This window comes from Anser brachyrhynchus (assembly GCF_964034855.1).
Source record: "Anser brachyrhynchus genome assembly, chromosome: 11".
NCBI lineage: Eukaryota > Metazoa > Chordata > Aves > Anseriformes > Anatidae > Anser > Anser brachyrhynchus.
The window spans coordinates 2,991,237-3,007,200 of NC_137706.1; the positions used below are offsets into that span (position 1 = coordinate 2,991,237).

Sequence of the window (15,964 nt, forward strand, 5' to 3'; positions counted from 1 at the left end):
ATATAAAAATTGTGAGCAAAAATGTAGAAATGCCTATAGGATTTGAAAGCCAAAGAACTATTTTCAAGAAAGACCCCTTCATAATGCATCCTAAAGCTCTAATGTTGTGCTGAGATAATGCTGATGTAATTGTGGGTTGCCCCCCACTTATATGGTATCAGTATCTCACCCATCTTCCTACCCTGGGCTGCTTGTTTCTTCTCTGCTTGCACTGAGACCAGTGTTTTTGTTGACATGGCCTGGTCGTATGAGCACTAGTGCAAACATAAGTAAGGAGACATGAAAGCCTATGGCTGGAATGGGGAGAAACCGCCCTGTTTAGTGGAAGGATGTCCTAATACTGCTTAAAGTATTATGAAATGACAACTTGAATTATAAGGTTTAAAAGACCCCATGATTTCTGGAGGAAGAAAAAAAAAGGACCTTTCTCCCTAAGCAATGCAGCTATTTAAGACTTTTTATTTCCATATCCAAAATATAGACAAGTACTCTAAAATATTAGTCTATGACTCCTTTTGTCAGGATTCCTTCAGTGTAACACAACAGAAAACTATATTCATAATTACCTTGCAACTTCATTGTAACATCAATATCCATAGACAGGAACAGAATGGTACATCATAGTGCATTAGTACAGAACCTATTCTTCAGTTAATTTAGCTTATAAGAAACAGTTGTAGGAGGTTAATATGATTTATTTTTATTTTTATTTTTTTTTGTACATAGCTCTAAAATCATCATTTTGATACAAAAAATTGTTCTAAGCAAGTTTATCTTGAGCATATATTTCTGGTTATTTGAAAGACCTCCAGACCACACTGGAAAAATATTCATTCTAAGTAATTAAAAAAGTTCCTACCTTACTGTGATGACTTAACAACTGGTAGGCAGCTAAGCACCACCACACCACTCTCTCACTCCCCCTTCTCAGAAGGACAGTGGGAGAAAATATGATAAAAGAACAGAAAAGCTTGTGGGTTGAGATAAGGAGCAGTTTAATTAAAGGAAAAAAATGCAAAGGCCACATGGAAGCAAAAGGAGAAAAATTATTCTCTACTTCCCATCAGTAAGTGATGTTCAGCTGGTTCTTGGAAAGAAGGTCCTCTGTACGCTCAGGAAGACTTGGGAACACTTTCATAATGAGAATTCCACCTTTATCCTTCTTCCACCCCAGATTTTATTGCTAAGCATTACATCATATGGCTTGGAATACCCCTTTCGGTCAGCTGTCCTGGCTGTGCTCCTCCACACCTCTTGCCCACCCCCAGCCTACTTTTGGGGTGGGGGGTTGGAGACACAGCTTCGATGCTGTGCGAGCACTGCTCAGAAATAGCCAGCAGTATCAATGCTGTTCTAGCTAGGAGTGCAGAGCAGAGCACTGTATGGGCTGCTGTGGGGAAAGTTAACTCCATCCCAGCCAGACCCAGAACACTTACCTTACTGATACTGTAATTATAATTAGCAGAAAGCACGCATAAACATGTGCCAAACACCAATCACCACTGCACAAATCATTCCAAAGGGCTGTCTGTATTGGCAGTCTGCTGATGTGCACTGCTTCGTGGAATTAAAGACAAGCAATCAAATATTGTGTTGCACAAATGTAATTGCTACCACAGCGATACTGGGTGTTATTGACAATGCCAATTCCTTGAGCTATGAGACCACACTGAGCACCCAGTTTTTAAAATATCTAGCAGAAATTGTTTTAAGATTTGTTACCCTTGCACCAAGAACAGAGTTGGCCCGAGTGAGCTGATGCAAAGCAGTAATGTTTGTAGTGAAGGAAAATGGATGTTTCAACGCCAATGGAAGAGTACTGCAGCAAAATAGAGGTGACTTGACAAGGATGTGCAGCAAAACAGACAGCAAGATCCATGCTTAATAGTCCATTTGGTTTACTGTCTGCAAGGTTCATGTATTGTTACTAAGTTCCTGTAGTTGTAGTTTTAATTCTATTTTTACCTTCTTGATGTTTTAATCTCTAATTTAATCATAAACTTAAGAAGAGGATACATGTCAGCTGAAGGCACGTGCTGCTTTCAGCTGTGCAGAACTTGTGTTATGCGAGTATAAATAAGTCTGTGAAATTACTCCAGACATCCAGCATGCTAAGTGAAAGAATGAAGCCATACAACTCAACATCTAGATTGTTTAGTCATGGTAATTCAAATACAAGACTGTATAAACAAAAGATACGGTTTACATAAGAAAATGACTTCTAAGAATAAAGAAAGCTATTCCTGAAAAATACCAAATGTGTAAAACACATTGACTATTCTGTAAAAGATGTAATTTTCTGCATGGCATGTAAAATTCCAGAAAAAGAACATTAAATAACTTTATTTTTTCCTGGGCTGCAGCTTGTTTTAATGACATATACTTTAGCTGAATGACAACTGAAAGACTACTCTCATAATGCCCTTCAGCTCAACATTTCTGAAGACCTCATTGCCATACACTATGGCTTAGAGATACAGATTCATGGGATATAAAAAAGAAAAACAAAAGAAAAAAAAAAGAATTCATGTCTGTTTCACACTTAACCAAATTCAAGTCATAGTATGGCAACAAGAACCTGGTTTTGTCACTCTTGCAGCCACATTTCCCCACAGGTTGGAGAGATTCATTGCCAGAGAATCTTTTCACACCACAAAAATCTTCATTTTCCTAGTTAAGGCAGATTTCGGCTAACATTGCAGTTAGGAAGGATAATATCAGGTGATGGCTTCCACCATAAGATACAGATCCAGAACATATCCGCAAGTCATTTTTGACTTCATTAGCACTCCTACAATTGGTAATATAGAAAGTTTACCACTCCGTGTGGCTGTTCTTTGTCAAACCAGCATAAATTTCTCAGAACTTCAGGAGATATGAGTCTAATCAACTGCATATATTTTCCAAACCTAATTTTTTATCTTTTTTTTTTTTTTTAATTGAGGACAAAAATGTGTAAATGTTTTTCCCCAAGAGCACAAATACAATTCAACAAAGTGCATCATTTGAGAATAGGACACAGATGGGCTTCTCCATATTCATACTGGCACCACATTTCTTCAGATGACAGTGCTGGCAGTATTTATAAAAGGAAAATTTACATGCTCAAAAAGACCAGATTTAAAATCAATTTCCCATGCTGTCCTGTGCATACAAAAATTGTACTTTATTGTTTCTAGATATTCCATGTTTAATTCAAACTGTACATTTTTCCTTTAAATCAAAGAAAATTCTTGATTTTTTTTTTCAAATTTGTTTGGCTTTGTTCAGTGTTAAAATGTTATTGGTAATAAAAGTCAGAGCCAAGGAGAGAGAAAAAAATGAATTAGCTTGTTTAAATTAGTTGTATACAAAAGAATATTCAAAGTGAGACAAGAGTTTTATGGTCAATCAGTGTTGTAAGATTTGGAGTCACTACTTAAACTAGTGAAAAATATCTTATAATAAGGACTTGATATTTTCTGTTAGAACTATTGAAATTAAATTGAATAAACATAAATCTATAAACAATGGAAGTGTGAATCGAAGTCAATAAATTAACAAAAAGTAGCTGATCTTATGAAAGATATTTCTTCTGAAAATGAATTATTAAAGGTATAAGATAATAGCTACAGCAAACTGTTCCATGTCCACGCCACATATGTCCTATTTCTTGGCTGCTCTTGGGGATCTTCTCATTCTTTCAGCTAAGTAGGTTTTTTCTAACACACCTTACAGGAGCACACCTTAGATATCCATGGATGTGCCTTCATATCATCTGGAAAAGAAAGAAATGTATTAGTCTGGCTGAATGACTGTAGAGTTTGAAGTAATAAGCAAGAATTTGGTTTTTAAAATTAAGTTATTTGACAATCTTTTGTTAGAGTAATAATTTATAACTTTTGTAATGGAAGTAAGACTTTCATCATCAACACACTAGGGTTAAAAAAAGAGCACAAATATACCTCTAGAAAACTGTTCTGTTCTATTCTGTTCTGTTCTGTTTGCATCACACTTGCTATATTACAAGAGGCAATGTGGAACCAAAATAGCTTAAGAAAATTTATAGCCTTCCCCAGAATTTTTGCTGAACAGTCCTACTTTCCTTCTTTTTTTTCTTTTTTTTCCGTTTCTGTTTCCATTTCCTTTTCCGTTTCCCTTTTCCCTTTCCCTTTCCCTTTCCCTTTCCCTTTCCCTTTCCCTTTCCCTTTCCCTTTCCCTTTCCCTTTCCCTTTCCCTTTCCCTTTCCCTTTCCCTTTCCCTTTCCCTTTCCCTTTCCCTTTCCCTTTCTCTTTTTTTTTCTTTCTTTTTCTTTTTCTTTTTCTTTTTCTTTTTCTTTTTCTTTTTCTTTTTCTTTTTCTTTTTCTTTTTCTTTTTCTTTTTCTTTTTCTTTTTCTTTTTCTTTTTCGTTTTCTTTTTCTTTTTCTTTTTCGTTTTCTTTTTCGTTTTCGTTTTCGTTTTCTTTTTCGTTTTCGTTTTCGTTTTCGTTTTCTTTTTCTTTTTCTTTTTCTTTTTCTTTTTCTTTTTCTTTTTCTTTTTCTTTTTCTTTTTCTTTTTCTTTTTCTTTTTCTTTTTTTCTTTTTCTTTTTCTTTTTCTTTTTTTCTTTTTCTTTTTCTTTTTCCTTTTCCTTTTCTTTTCCTTTTCCTTTTCCTTTTCCTTTTCCTTTTCCTTTTCCTTTTCCTTTTCCTTTTCCTTTTCCTTTTCCTTTTCCTTTTCCTTTTCCTTTTCCTTTTCCTTTTCCTTTTCCTTTTCCTTTTCCTTTTCCTTTTCCTTTTCCTTTTCCTTTTTCTTCTTTTTTCTTCCTATTTATGTACTATTTTCAAGTTTTATATATATCCTTTCAACAGAAATAATTCTATAATAGGCGTAAACAGCTATTATATCAGCTATATGTATATATAACAGCTATATATATATTATATATCACAGAACTGATAGGAAGCTATATTAACAAGTCATTATAGTTTAACTCTGTCACAGCTGATTAGAATTCTACAGAAAAGCAATCTCAATCATCAGTTTTTATCTTCATGATTTTTTCCCCATTTAATGTATGACAATATTTACCACCTGAATTTAAAATATTGTTTCTATTAGAAACACTATTTAAGTAGACATGGCACACTTTATGAATACATGAGCACAGAGAAAGAAGCACACACTATTTTTTCCCAATATAATAACTATCTTCTCAGTTTATCATATTATCTATCATCTCTCTGCATACGTGTCATAGACACAGATACATATTTTCCTGATGTCCACTATGAAGTCTTCTGTTTTTACACTTTGATTTACTATGTATAACCAAACCAAACCAACCAATCAAACAAACAATGAGTCATAATACTTGCAACCCTGAATGCTGACAGGATGTGACACTACATCTACTGCAGTGAAATTCTTATGGACTTAATTTCTGGACTTACTCCTAGCCACTAATATTTTATACACAGTTGATGAGTACTGTGGGCTATCAGTGCCTGTGATCAGTGGGTTGCCACTAGACTGCATCCTCCTCCTGCTTCATGCATCAACGTCAACAGCCTCCAGCACTCCATTCCCGAATCAGTTCACACCTACAGCTATCTACTATTGATGATCATGCAAATAAAAAAAAATAAAATCATGCTTTTCTAGGATGCTGCATACTTGTCAATTTACTGAATACCTCCTGCCAGTGTACTGAACAATATAGATAAAGATGACATAGTGATGATTTAAATAGTGCAGTCTTCAGTGGATGGAAGGAACTTGGGGCTAGTAACAATATTCAAGAAAGTAATTATAACTTGGTTGATAACAAGATAGTCACAATTTTAGTGATGTATATTAAAGCACACTGTGGCTAATAGGAATCTATTCTTGATACATTTCTACATTCTCATTTCTATTTGCTGCATTTCCTTTTCTAACAGATGGTACTTCAGGTGCAGTCAGAGATCTTTCTCATCTCTGTGACAAGGTCTACCTAGGACATGTAACTACGTCAGCATGTGAAAACCACTTGTATTTTCACTATTAAGTGTTATACAACCAGAATTACATGATGTCCTGAATGAGGAAGGAAAAATATAGTATGTACAATGTTTTTGCAATGAAGGCATGGGAGGATCATGAGCTGCAGAAGGGGCCAGTTGACTCAGCCAGACTTCCTGGCTACTGAAGGTCACAAGTATATAGAGTTCTCACTATTTACACGGTTTTCATGTAAGAGATAGAAAACCCATTTATAATTTCAATCTACAGCTTTTGATTGTTTTTTATTTCTTTGTTTGCTTGATTTTGAGCTGTTCAGGATCAATTTCCCTGTATTAGCTAGCAAAATAATAAACTACTGCCTAGTCTGCTGCAATATATGTGTTGGAGGAAATAAGAGGCAAGGGGTATCTGTGCCTACATTGTTGCTACTAACTCCAGCTCCAATCTATTCATTTTTCTCATAAGAGCTATGCTTGCAGAAGCCTCCTTAGTGGGACTGCAGCCCATATGGAAGCTAAGACATCTTCAGCTATGTCAAGTCCTGCTGCATTCCTCTCAGATTTTGACTGACAAAATTCTGAGCATTTTCAATTCCCTTAAAACTTATCTTAAGCAACTCCCTTTGAATAGAGTGATCTGCCTTTTAGGAGTGTGAATTTTCCACCATTGTTTACACAAGAAAACTTGGGTGAGTAGCTCAGACCTAGAACTCTAACTTGGACACCTAAGTTTGGTCAGTTTCAGCCTCCTTCTCAATTTCTCTAAATGTGGAAAATTTGACCGATAAAATGGAAAACAGTTCTGAGAATATTTATTTATACTGAAGAAGCATTCTAAGTGATACCGAATTCTTACGGGGGGTTGGTATGATTAAAAGTTAAGTTCTACAAAAGGCTGTTGCAATTCTTATCTGATTATTATGTTCAAGGCAAGAGCAGAGACAAGTTTGAAAAGCCAAGACTTTGCATATCAAACAGAAGTAGTCCTCAGCATGTGGGGAAAATGGCAGTGATAAACCTACTATTAGGCATCTGGGAGAGAAACCCTGTATCTCCACTGTGTGTGGGCTAAAATAGACATGAACCACTATCACGGATAATGGCAGCTTGTAGGCACATGAAGGGAGAAACTAAAATCTATTTCACTTAGACAAGAAACTGCAGTCTGATATTTACCTGTGTCCATCACAAGTGAAAAGTGTTTGCTGTGAATTATCCAAGAGAAAAGTGCAGGTTGAAGGGTTTCATTTCCTATCTAAGAGTAGTTCGGATCACACATTGAATATAAGAAATCACAGGTAAATCTCAGACTGGGGTCCTGGGTAGTCAGATGGATTCCTGCCATCCCAGTATATACTTTTTCCATGACTGCTGGAAGCCTACATCTGGAGCAGTGAGATAATGTGCAGACATGTAGAAAGTGTGAAAGCAAAATAAGCCAAGTATGCTTTATGTGATTTTAGAAAACTAAGATCACTTTGAAAACAATTATCGTTCTAATGTCAAGGTTAGATACTGTACCTTTCAGCATCAGAAAACACAGTACACAGATGTGTCTGTTAATGGCTGCTGTATGCATCTAAAGCCTTACTGATTCTGATAGAAGTTGTCATAAATAACCCTTTCTTGAAATAGTTGGAATTCCTTACAGGTATATTGTCATACTTTCACCTTTTCCCCATCAGAAGAGATAAATAAAGTCAACATATTTCTTAATATCCCTTTTGTGCATATATCAACATATGGTAAGTGAACTGTAACAGATTCTGCAAAACACACATACATACAACTCTTCAATAAAAACAAAACTGTAAGTTTGCTGAGACCTTGAATATGTGAGGGAGAGCTTCTAAAGTCCCAGGATTCACCAAATCAAATTCTGACCTCCCAGGCACTCTCAAATTCCAAGATCCATTCTGAAGTTAAAGCATCTGAGAAACACTACAGATAATCATACCCAAGTGAATGTCATATTACCGTTTCAATGTTTGCTTCTAAAAGTAAGTAGTAAGTTTTAAGAGAATGTATTCTGTTACCAAATCTTTCCTTTCAAACAAGCACTTCTGTCAGAAGTGTCTTAATTTCTTATCACAGAATTTCATCCACACAAGGAGCAATAAATAATTCATGTTCCTAGCTCTTTGTTGTGTGTCCCTGAACTGCACAGAGCTGGAAGGCTGACAGCTGTGTCAGGACAAGCACCAAAGATCTGACATGACAAGTGACTAACAAGTTTCTTTCAGTCTATAGTGAAAGAAGACAATGGCATAAAGTGCAAAAACGAAATCCTGAAACAAAATGAAACTGTTTCTTTCTCTTTACCTAAGTGTTTGCTATGAGCTTATTTCCGACCCATAACCTCTGGTCATTTTATAGTACTGCCCAACCCCCTTTACTCCTCACATTCGCCTGGCCATTTACGCCTGTCCACGGATCAATATGAGCAATTCTTGGAGAAATACGATGTCTCCATGACAACCAAGCCACAAATTCTCAGTGGAAAGCAGTGAGACCAGTAGTGAAATCTCCTGAGGTTTTCAGACCTAGAAGACAAGATGTCTTAAAATGCAGGAATGGACAGAAACAAAAGCCAGAGTAATTCATTGTTTATTACCAGTTTAATGATGTCAGATGGACTGAATGGAACTCAGTTTTTAAGTTTAGATGCTTTATCAACATGTATTTTTGCTAGTCAGTATTCACCTCCTGACAGTTTTTTATTCTTTCCATATAGACATGCAGAAAGCAGAATTGGATATTCAAGTTCCCATCCAAATGCGTGCATTTTGCCACACAGAATAATTTAAATCAAGATTCAAATTAAAGCTATCTTAAGGGCACATTAATTCTCACCTCAATGCTTTAGTACCACTTTGTTTAAATTCTTTCTCACTTCCAAACAGATCAGAACTTGGATGGTCAATCCACATTTTTGTGCATACTCGTTGTAGAAGAGACTACAGATATTTTCTGAAGGAAGTGCCATGTGCCACAGACAGTTTGATGTAGCTGTGATAAGAAATTAAACTGGTCTCCTTTTCAAGTAGCTTACCTATTTCTTTCTAAATCTCATGCTGCCTTTTGCTGTACAGCAGTGAGTCCAAGACAATGTGGCTTTAAAGCGAATATGGATTTACAATTCATTGGTTTCAATTATTCTAATGTATACTGGTGTTCACTTCTGTGGAAAAGATGAAAAGGGAATGTAGTTCAAATCAGGTATATGACAGCAGTTGAACTCCCAAGGAATCTTGGAGGAGTGGAGTGCACTGAAATATAATCCCCCAGACAGGGGTCCTTTCTGGGTTCTGAGATGACTTAGGGGACCTGACATGGATTTCAGACTGCACCCTTTGACTGAAAATTAAATCTCAGCAGTGTTCCTTGGGGAAGGATCAGGGGACTGTTGGCAGCTGCCCCCTGTCAGCACAGGCTGCAAGATTTGGAAATCTCTTAACTAAGCTGACAGGCTGCAGAGACGATGAATCAAAAATATGATACACGGATCAGCACACAAAGATGCAAGAGGGTACACAGACACCAGATAAAGCAGGAAAGGAAAATACCAAGTGAAGAAAGATGTTTAACTCTTTCACTAATGAGTGCTATATGCAGGTTACATATATGTTGTATGTGGGTCAAACTCACAGCTTGTTTGAAAGATCTTAATATTCAGTCACACAAAACGTTTTTAATCATCTGTGACTGGATACACTTGATATTTAATTGTTTCCCTTTGGGAATCATTTAATAACTTTCTTAGATATCCCATAACTAGAAAGATAATGAAACTACATGAAGATAAATCTTTTAGTCACCAAAAATAATGCACTTTATGTGTTCCTCTATTTAGATGTTCCTCTATTTAGCTGAATCAATGTTAAGAGTCATTAAAATGAAATAATGATTGTGAACTGATTTAGAGAAAAGAAACAAGCTACTCAACACTACCAATTTGCTTTCCTCCAGAGATACAGTGTTTGAATGTCCACTGCTACATTCAACTGCAGTATATACAGTGCTTCTAAGTTTTCATAACCTCATGCTACCTTCAAAGGGTTAGACATCATACATATATTAACTAAGCAGTATAGTCCAAAACTTATTATAATGAACTAGTAGTGTCAGCTTTCTTTTTGGTCATAAAGCCTTTATCCTTTCTAAGACGTGAACTGTTGATGAAAGAGGAAAGGATAACAGCTCCACACTGTGACCCCTGGAGGTGACCATTAATTTGACATTGCAGCTGCTAAAAAGGAAACAGCATTACAATGTGCCTTTTTCACAGACCCAAAAGCTCCGTCAGGTTTATCACTTGATACTTGGTGACTGTCTTTAAATAGTTCTCACCTGGACTCTCAGACTCTTCCAAGACACATCTGTCAGGCACATCCTCCACATCTTGGAAGTTTGCTGAGTTTGAGCTCTTGTCATGCTTCAGCGCACTAACTGGAGCAATAAAGAATAAAAACAGGGGGAGAGAGAAATGTAATAGATCCAGAAACAAAGACTCCCTGATCTTCTGCAGATCATTCAATGCTGAAAATATAATTTATATACTCAAATGATAGATTGAAATAAAACCAAAACTCAAAGTACATATATGCAACCATAACGCATTTGAAAAGTCTATAGACAAGAATTCATCTGGGGAGAAGTTTGAGGCATTGGCTTAAATGTGATCTCTTTGAAGTAAGGAACAAAGAACAAGATTTTTTTTTTCTTATATAAGCCAAAAATAATAAAATAATTTAGTAGTCATAATAAGTCCTTTTCTGTTTCAGTAAAGAACCCAGTAAACAACATAAAAGACCAATTAGCTGGTTTTGCAATTACTGGAGTCATTCACCAGGAGAGAAATCACATCCATTTTAAGATTAAAATATGTAGAATATAACAGTAGAAAATAGACTTAATTGCAGTTTAGATACGGTCAAATTTGATTTCTTCTTTTACTTAATCGCTAAAAACATTTTCATTTTAGAGTGGAAAAACATCTTCATGGAAATAATTATTTGTCTGTATATGACTTTTTAATTCTCTTGGTTTTCAAAAAAAATCCACATGAGTTTTGCTGAAAAGAATAGAGGTATTTATCTTGACAATGTTAATTTCTCTCTCTTCTGCTCAATATCTTCATATGGAACCAAAAATACATTAAAGAAGAGCAAAGACTAGATCTCAAATTTTCAGTCCCATTAAAACTCTGATTCATTAAAAGCTGATCTCATTTCTTAAATAAATGGTGCTGACTCATTTTTTCCTTAATATCTACAAAACTAAGAAAAGTTCAAGGCTACTAGTCCATGTGGGTTGGGATCACTATGGCTATAAACAATTCCAGCACAGATTTGTCCTGTTTTTAAAACAAGTACTATTTAAAGAAAGAATTATTCCGTTTTAACTTTTGATGGATTTGTTTTTGTTTTTACCAGATGAAGCTGAATGATTACTTAATTTAAGGACCCATTTAAATTTTCCAAAATTATGAGTGAATTAACAAGGCATCAGGGCATTATTAAGGCAGGAAGACCTCAAAATACACATATTCCACTTTGACATTCTTCACTTTCCATCAGCTTGCAGCTATTGATCCCAGGTCACCAAAAGTTTCCATCATTCTTGACTCCTACACCTACACAGGATCCACTTGAAGCAATCATGCTTCAGCACAATTGTGGAGTTGGACCCTTGAAAATACAATATTAAAACAGAATAAAATAGTAAAATCTTCGATAGTAACACAGCACATTTCAACTGAAAAAAAATAGATTTTGCTAAAAACATCTGCTGCAGATGGCAACTAAGCAAAAGCACTGTTTAAATTTCTAACCATACAAAAAAAGCTAGTAAATGTGTATCAACAGTCAACTTATCCACATAAAGAGGAGTTCTAGTTCATACCTCTACCATTGAAGTGTTGACAAAATAATCTGCATGAGGTGCATTGACAGTGAAGAACAACTTACAATAAATAAAATATGTTCTTGTTCATTCAAGAAAATGCTACAACGTGCAGGAAGAAATGTTTTCATAGATGTCTGTGGTTTTCTCTGATTTTTACAATATTTAAATAATTTTCAAATTTATATGAAGGCCAGGTTCCCCACTTCAAAAAGACAAACTGGAAACCACAAGTGTGTGTATTGTATTTATATATTTGTTCTGTGGCAAATTTATTAGAACATTCTTTCTAAAACTGTTCTTCCTATTAAGCACTGAGCTCTGCTGTGCTGAGTAATAGATTGAGCCATTACAGCTGTACGAATTTAGAAGTCAGAACTCCTCTGAAGTAGAGCAATAGGAAAATTTCCAACAGAGAATACTATGATAAAAGGGAGAAGACAAAACATACAGCTATGCCTCTGGAGAGAATGAGAAAAATCACAAGAGCTGTCTTCTCTAAACAACATAACAGTCACCAAAAATTCAGGGTTAGACTTTGAAAATGAATGGACCCGAAGCTCCTGACTTGAGGATGAGTTGTGAGGTGTATTTTTATCCAGCAAATAACTCTGAGTGGCCATTCTTTTCAAACTATCACTGTTTTTCTTGGGTCTAGTTACAAAAAGCTATGTAATATTAGTTTAATTAAGGTAAGGTGATTCCAATGGAAAAAGAATGCTTACTTGATGTTTAATTTAAAATGTGGTGTGATGTTGAGGCAAAATTCACACCTCTGAAAAAGATCTTTGGGGCATCTATGGGGGAAGGACCAAACCGTATAAACTCATTATCATATGTAATATATGCAATGCTTTTTCCCCTCTGTTCAGCCCTTTCTGTCAAATCAAATACAAGGAGGACAATATGCCTAGCAGGGGTACTGGGCACACAATCCTTTAGCCATTTCCACAACTGGACTTGAAATCTCGCCCCTCAGATGAAATACATGCAGAACGTGAACTGATTTTGACACAAAGTGTGTCCAAAAGCATAGCAGAGTGAGGGCTTTGAATCAGGCCAGGACCAAACATGCGAAAGAGACATATTAGAGGGTTTTGTTAGGACACAGGTTTAAGGACAGAATCAGAAAATCAGAAAGTAAGGAGAGAGAAGGTTTGAAAGAGATGATGAAGAGCTCTGATTTAGTTCTTTATTCTGCAATCATGACAAATGTCAGTGGAACCATCAGATCTGATTCTCTTCATTATCACATCTCTGGTTGAGTTCTGATAATGAAGAGAAGACAGCTATAAGGAGGTACATACACAGATGACATACATCAGAAAGAAAGTGTGCATTGAACAAGAAAGAAATCAAATGAGAGTCCAGTAGGTCCCTGGGCAAAACAGAAGGATCTCCTTGTGATATGCTTAAGTAAAGATTGCAGAGATAAGGGGAGATTCTGCAGAAGATGGAGTCACAGGAGCCCAAGAAAGACAAAATTGATTTAAAAAAGCGTCATGGGCAGAGCTCATACCAGCTGACTAATGATGGAAAACAATGATGAAACACTGTCATCAGTAGTTGATTGGGAAGGAGCCATTAGCAACAGATTTGAGGAAGTGGAAAGAACAAATGGGAAGGGTTTTCTCAGCAACAGAGAAGCAGATCTCTGGATAACTAAAGTAAAAAGCTGATGGAGAATGATGTTCAGCCAGCAAGAGTGAGGTCAGCAAGTGAATGTTTCAGAAAACCAGGATAAGGTCACTGGTGCAAGTGAGGGATGTGTATCTTAGCTTTGTCACTTACCCCTAAATACACATATCTCCCTTGATAAAACAGGCAAATAAACTTCACAATACCCTAGTTTGTGAAGTTACATAATAGTGCATGCAGTGAGAAAAGAAAGGGACTTAGGCAAAGGTCTTCACATCTTTTTTTTTTTTTTTTAAATAAGTGTATTACATGCTCTATTTGAAGAGGAAGGTTCCTTAAAAGTATCACAAAAGACAGAAGAACAAAGGGAATTGAAAATTTAAAAATAAGACAAGAACGGTCTGGCCCAAATAAAGAGTGAAAGTAAAAAATGGCATTATGTAATCATGGAAAAAAAAATAAAAATTTTAAAACTGACACCTACTTTACTGTATTCTCAGCTACAGGAATATGATTTTATGTTCAAATATCAATGGGGAAATATTGTTCTGAATTGATTGTACCCAGGTTATTGATGGAATTTCAGAACCGATGTAACCATAAATGGTATGATCATTACTTATTCTGAGGATATTCCACCTTATTCTGGGCTTAAATGGACCTTAACATTATGTTTGTTTCCATCTGAAAGCTAATTTATGTAGCCAAAATGATGTAAATTTCTGGAGTTCAAATAAACCCCAAATCTATGTGTCAGAGAAAAAAGTTAGGAAAAAAAAATTTCTGACGTAACCCCAATGATATTTTCTTTATCCATGTTTTCTTAAAACATGGATAGTAGAAATTACCCTTGTTAGTATGGAAGTAAGGTAAAAGGACAGATTTCATAGATGCAAAAGACCTTGAACTTCGTATATATAAATGATGTAAATCTTCATTGTACAGAATCAATCTTGAGAATTGTGGTAATTTTTCTGATATATCTTAATAAGCTCTTCAGAGTTGTTTGTTGCATTTGATTCTCTTATAGCATTAAAAAAGAAAGAAAAAGACAATCATGCAAGATAAGTATGGAATTTAGAATAGTAAATGAATGTTATCAGATCAGAGTATTCAATGAAACATTTATGTAAATAGTTTCCAAATATTTCAAGTTCCAAAAAAAATATAAACAAATTATTTACAAAGAGATCACAAACTCATCTGTGATCTGTCTGTGAAAGAACAGTCTTCATGTAAAAGAGCTGTTAAATGATAAGCTGTGCTTTGTGAATATGTACTAATCACTGATTACAGCAACAGCTAATCACTGTCTTATTTCTAAATGTTCTGTTTGAACTCTGAAAAGCCTTGTTCCACTCCGGAAAGAAACATCACACACTAAAATTTAAACAACCTGTTCTGCATAACAAATTTTCACAGGGCAGACTTATTGGAGAAAGTTTGCATAACACAGGTGAATCAACCAATTCACATTTTTTGATAAGATGCCTTGTTTATTCATAAGGTGGATTAATAAACACAGTGTGCCTGCAGAGAAAACAATAACATATTTGTCATTCAATATGTGACATTTCAAAACAAGCTGATGGGCCAACAAAAATTATTTTTCATTCAAAAATATCAGGTAAGATTGGCTATAGGTCATAAATATATTTATGGTCCAATGCAGAACATAAAGCAGCCTGAATTTAAGCAAAGCTGCAGGAAAAAATTATGTAAAAGAAAAACTGTTGGTAATTTTTCATTTCCATAGATTTTTAAAACAACTACTCTTCAATGGGATTCATTGGATCTACCATAACCATATTACACCTAAGAAGCTAGATTGACAATTGGGAAATAAATGCTTTGAATACTATTTTTAAAAGGATGTTTCACAGATATCATAAAAAGAGTAAGAATACCTTCACTTACTGAGAAAACATCATCTACTGCACTTGCCTACCTCAGTGTTTAAAAGTAAATGCCAAGGGAAGAGTGGAAGAATGCAACACCTATACAGTAAAACTTCACCAGAAACTTCTAAATTCCATTTTGAAACTCGGGTAATTCCAATTGTTTGTTTGTTTGTTTTGTTTAATATTTAATAACTCTCAGTATATTGTTCTTCCACAAACTTCTCCACTCTTCCCCTAAGTGTGTAGAATTTTCAGACCCCATATCCTAACTTGCCTTAACATATCAGGCTCTGTGGTTTTATGGTTTTTATGGTTTTATAGGGACGCATCTTCTTTAGTTTGTTTGTGTATGTCTCTATTAGCTTAACGTGAAACTCCCCCGCTCTGTGGAAAAAGAAGGTATATGGAAGACTCCTGCACACTACACTCTCTGTGGTGTTCATGATTGAACAGTCTTTTATCCCTTTTCCAATTTTAACATTTTTAACATTTTTTTCTCCAGGTTGAGGATTACTATGCTACTTAGCTTCCCCCCCCCCCCCCCCCCCCCCCCCCCGCCA

General features: G+C 35.4%; 1 protein-coding gene across 8 annotated transcripts in view; it reads right to left on the reverse strand.

Annotated features, from left to right (window-relative positions):
• Window positions 1–674: 674 nt before the first annotated feature.
• Window positions 675–15,964, reverse strand: part of WDR72 (WD repeat domain 72) — a 125,424-nt gene continuing 110,134 nt past the window's right edge. For all 8 annotated transcript variants that reach the window (XM_080607527.1, XM_080607532.1, XM_080607533.1 and 5 more), the window contains 2 exons: window positions 10,312–10,410; window positions 675–3,757 (listed from right to left, as the gene is read on the reverse strand). In XM_080607527.1, the coding sequence (XP_080463653.1) occupies window positions 3,702–3,757; window positions 10,312–10,410 (155 nt within the window). In that variant the 3' untranslated portion in view covers window positions 675–3,701. The remainder of the gene's footprint in view (window positions 3,758–10,311; window positions 10,411–15,964) is intronic.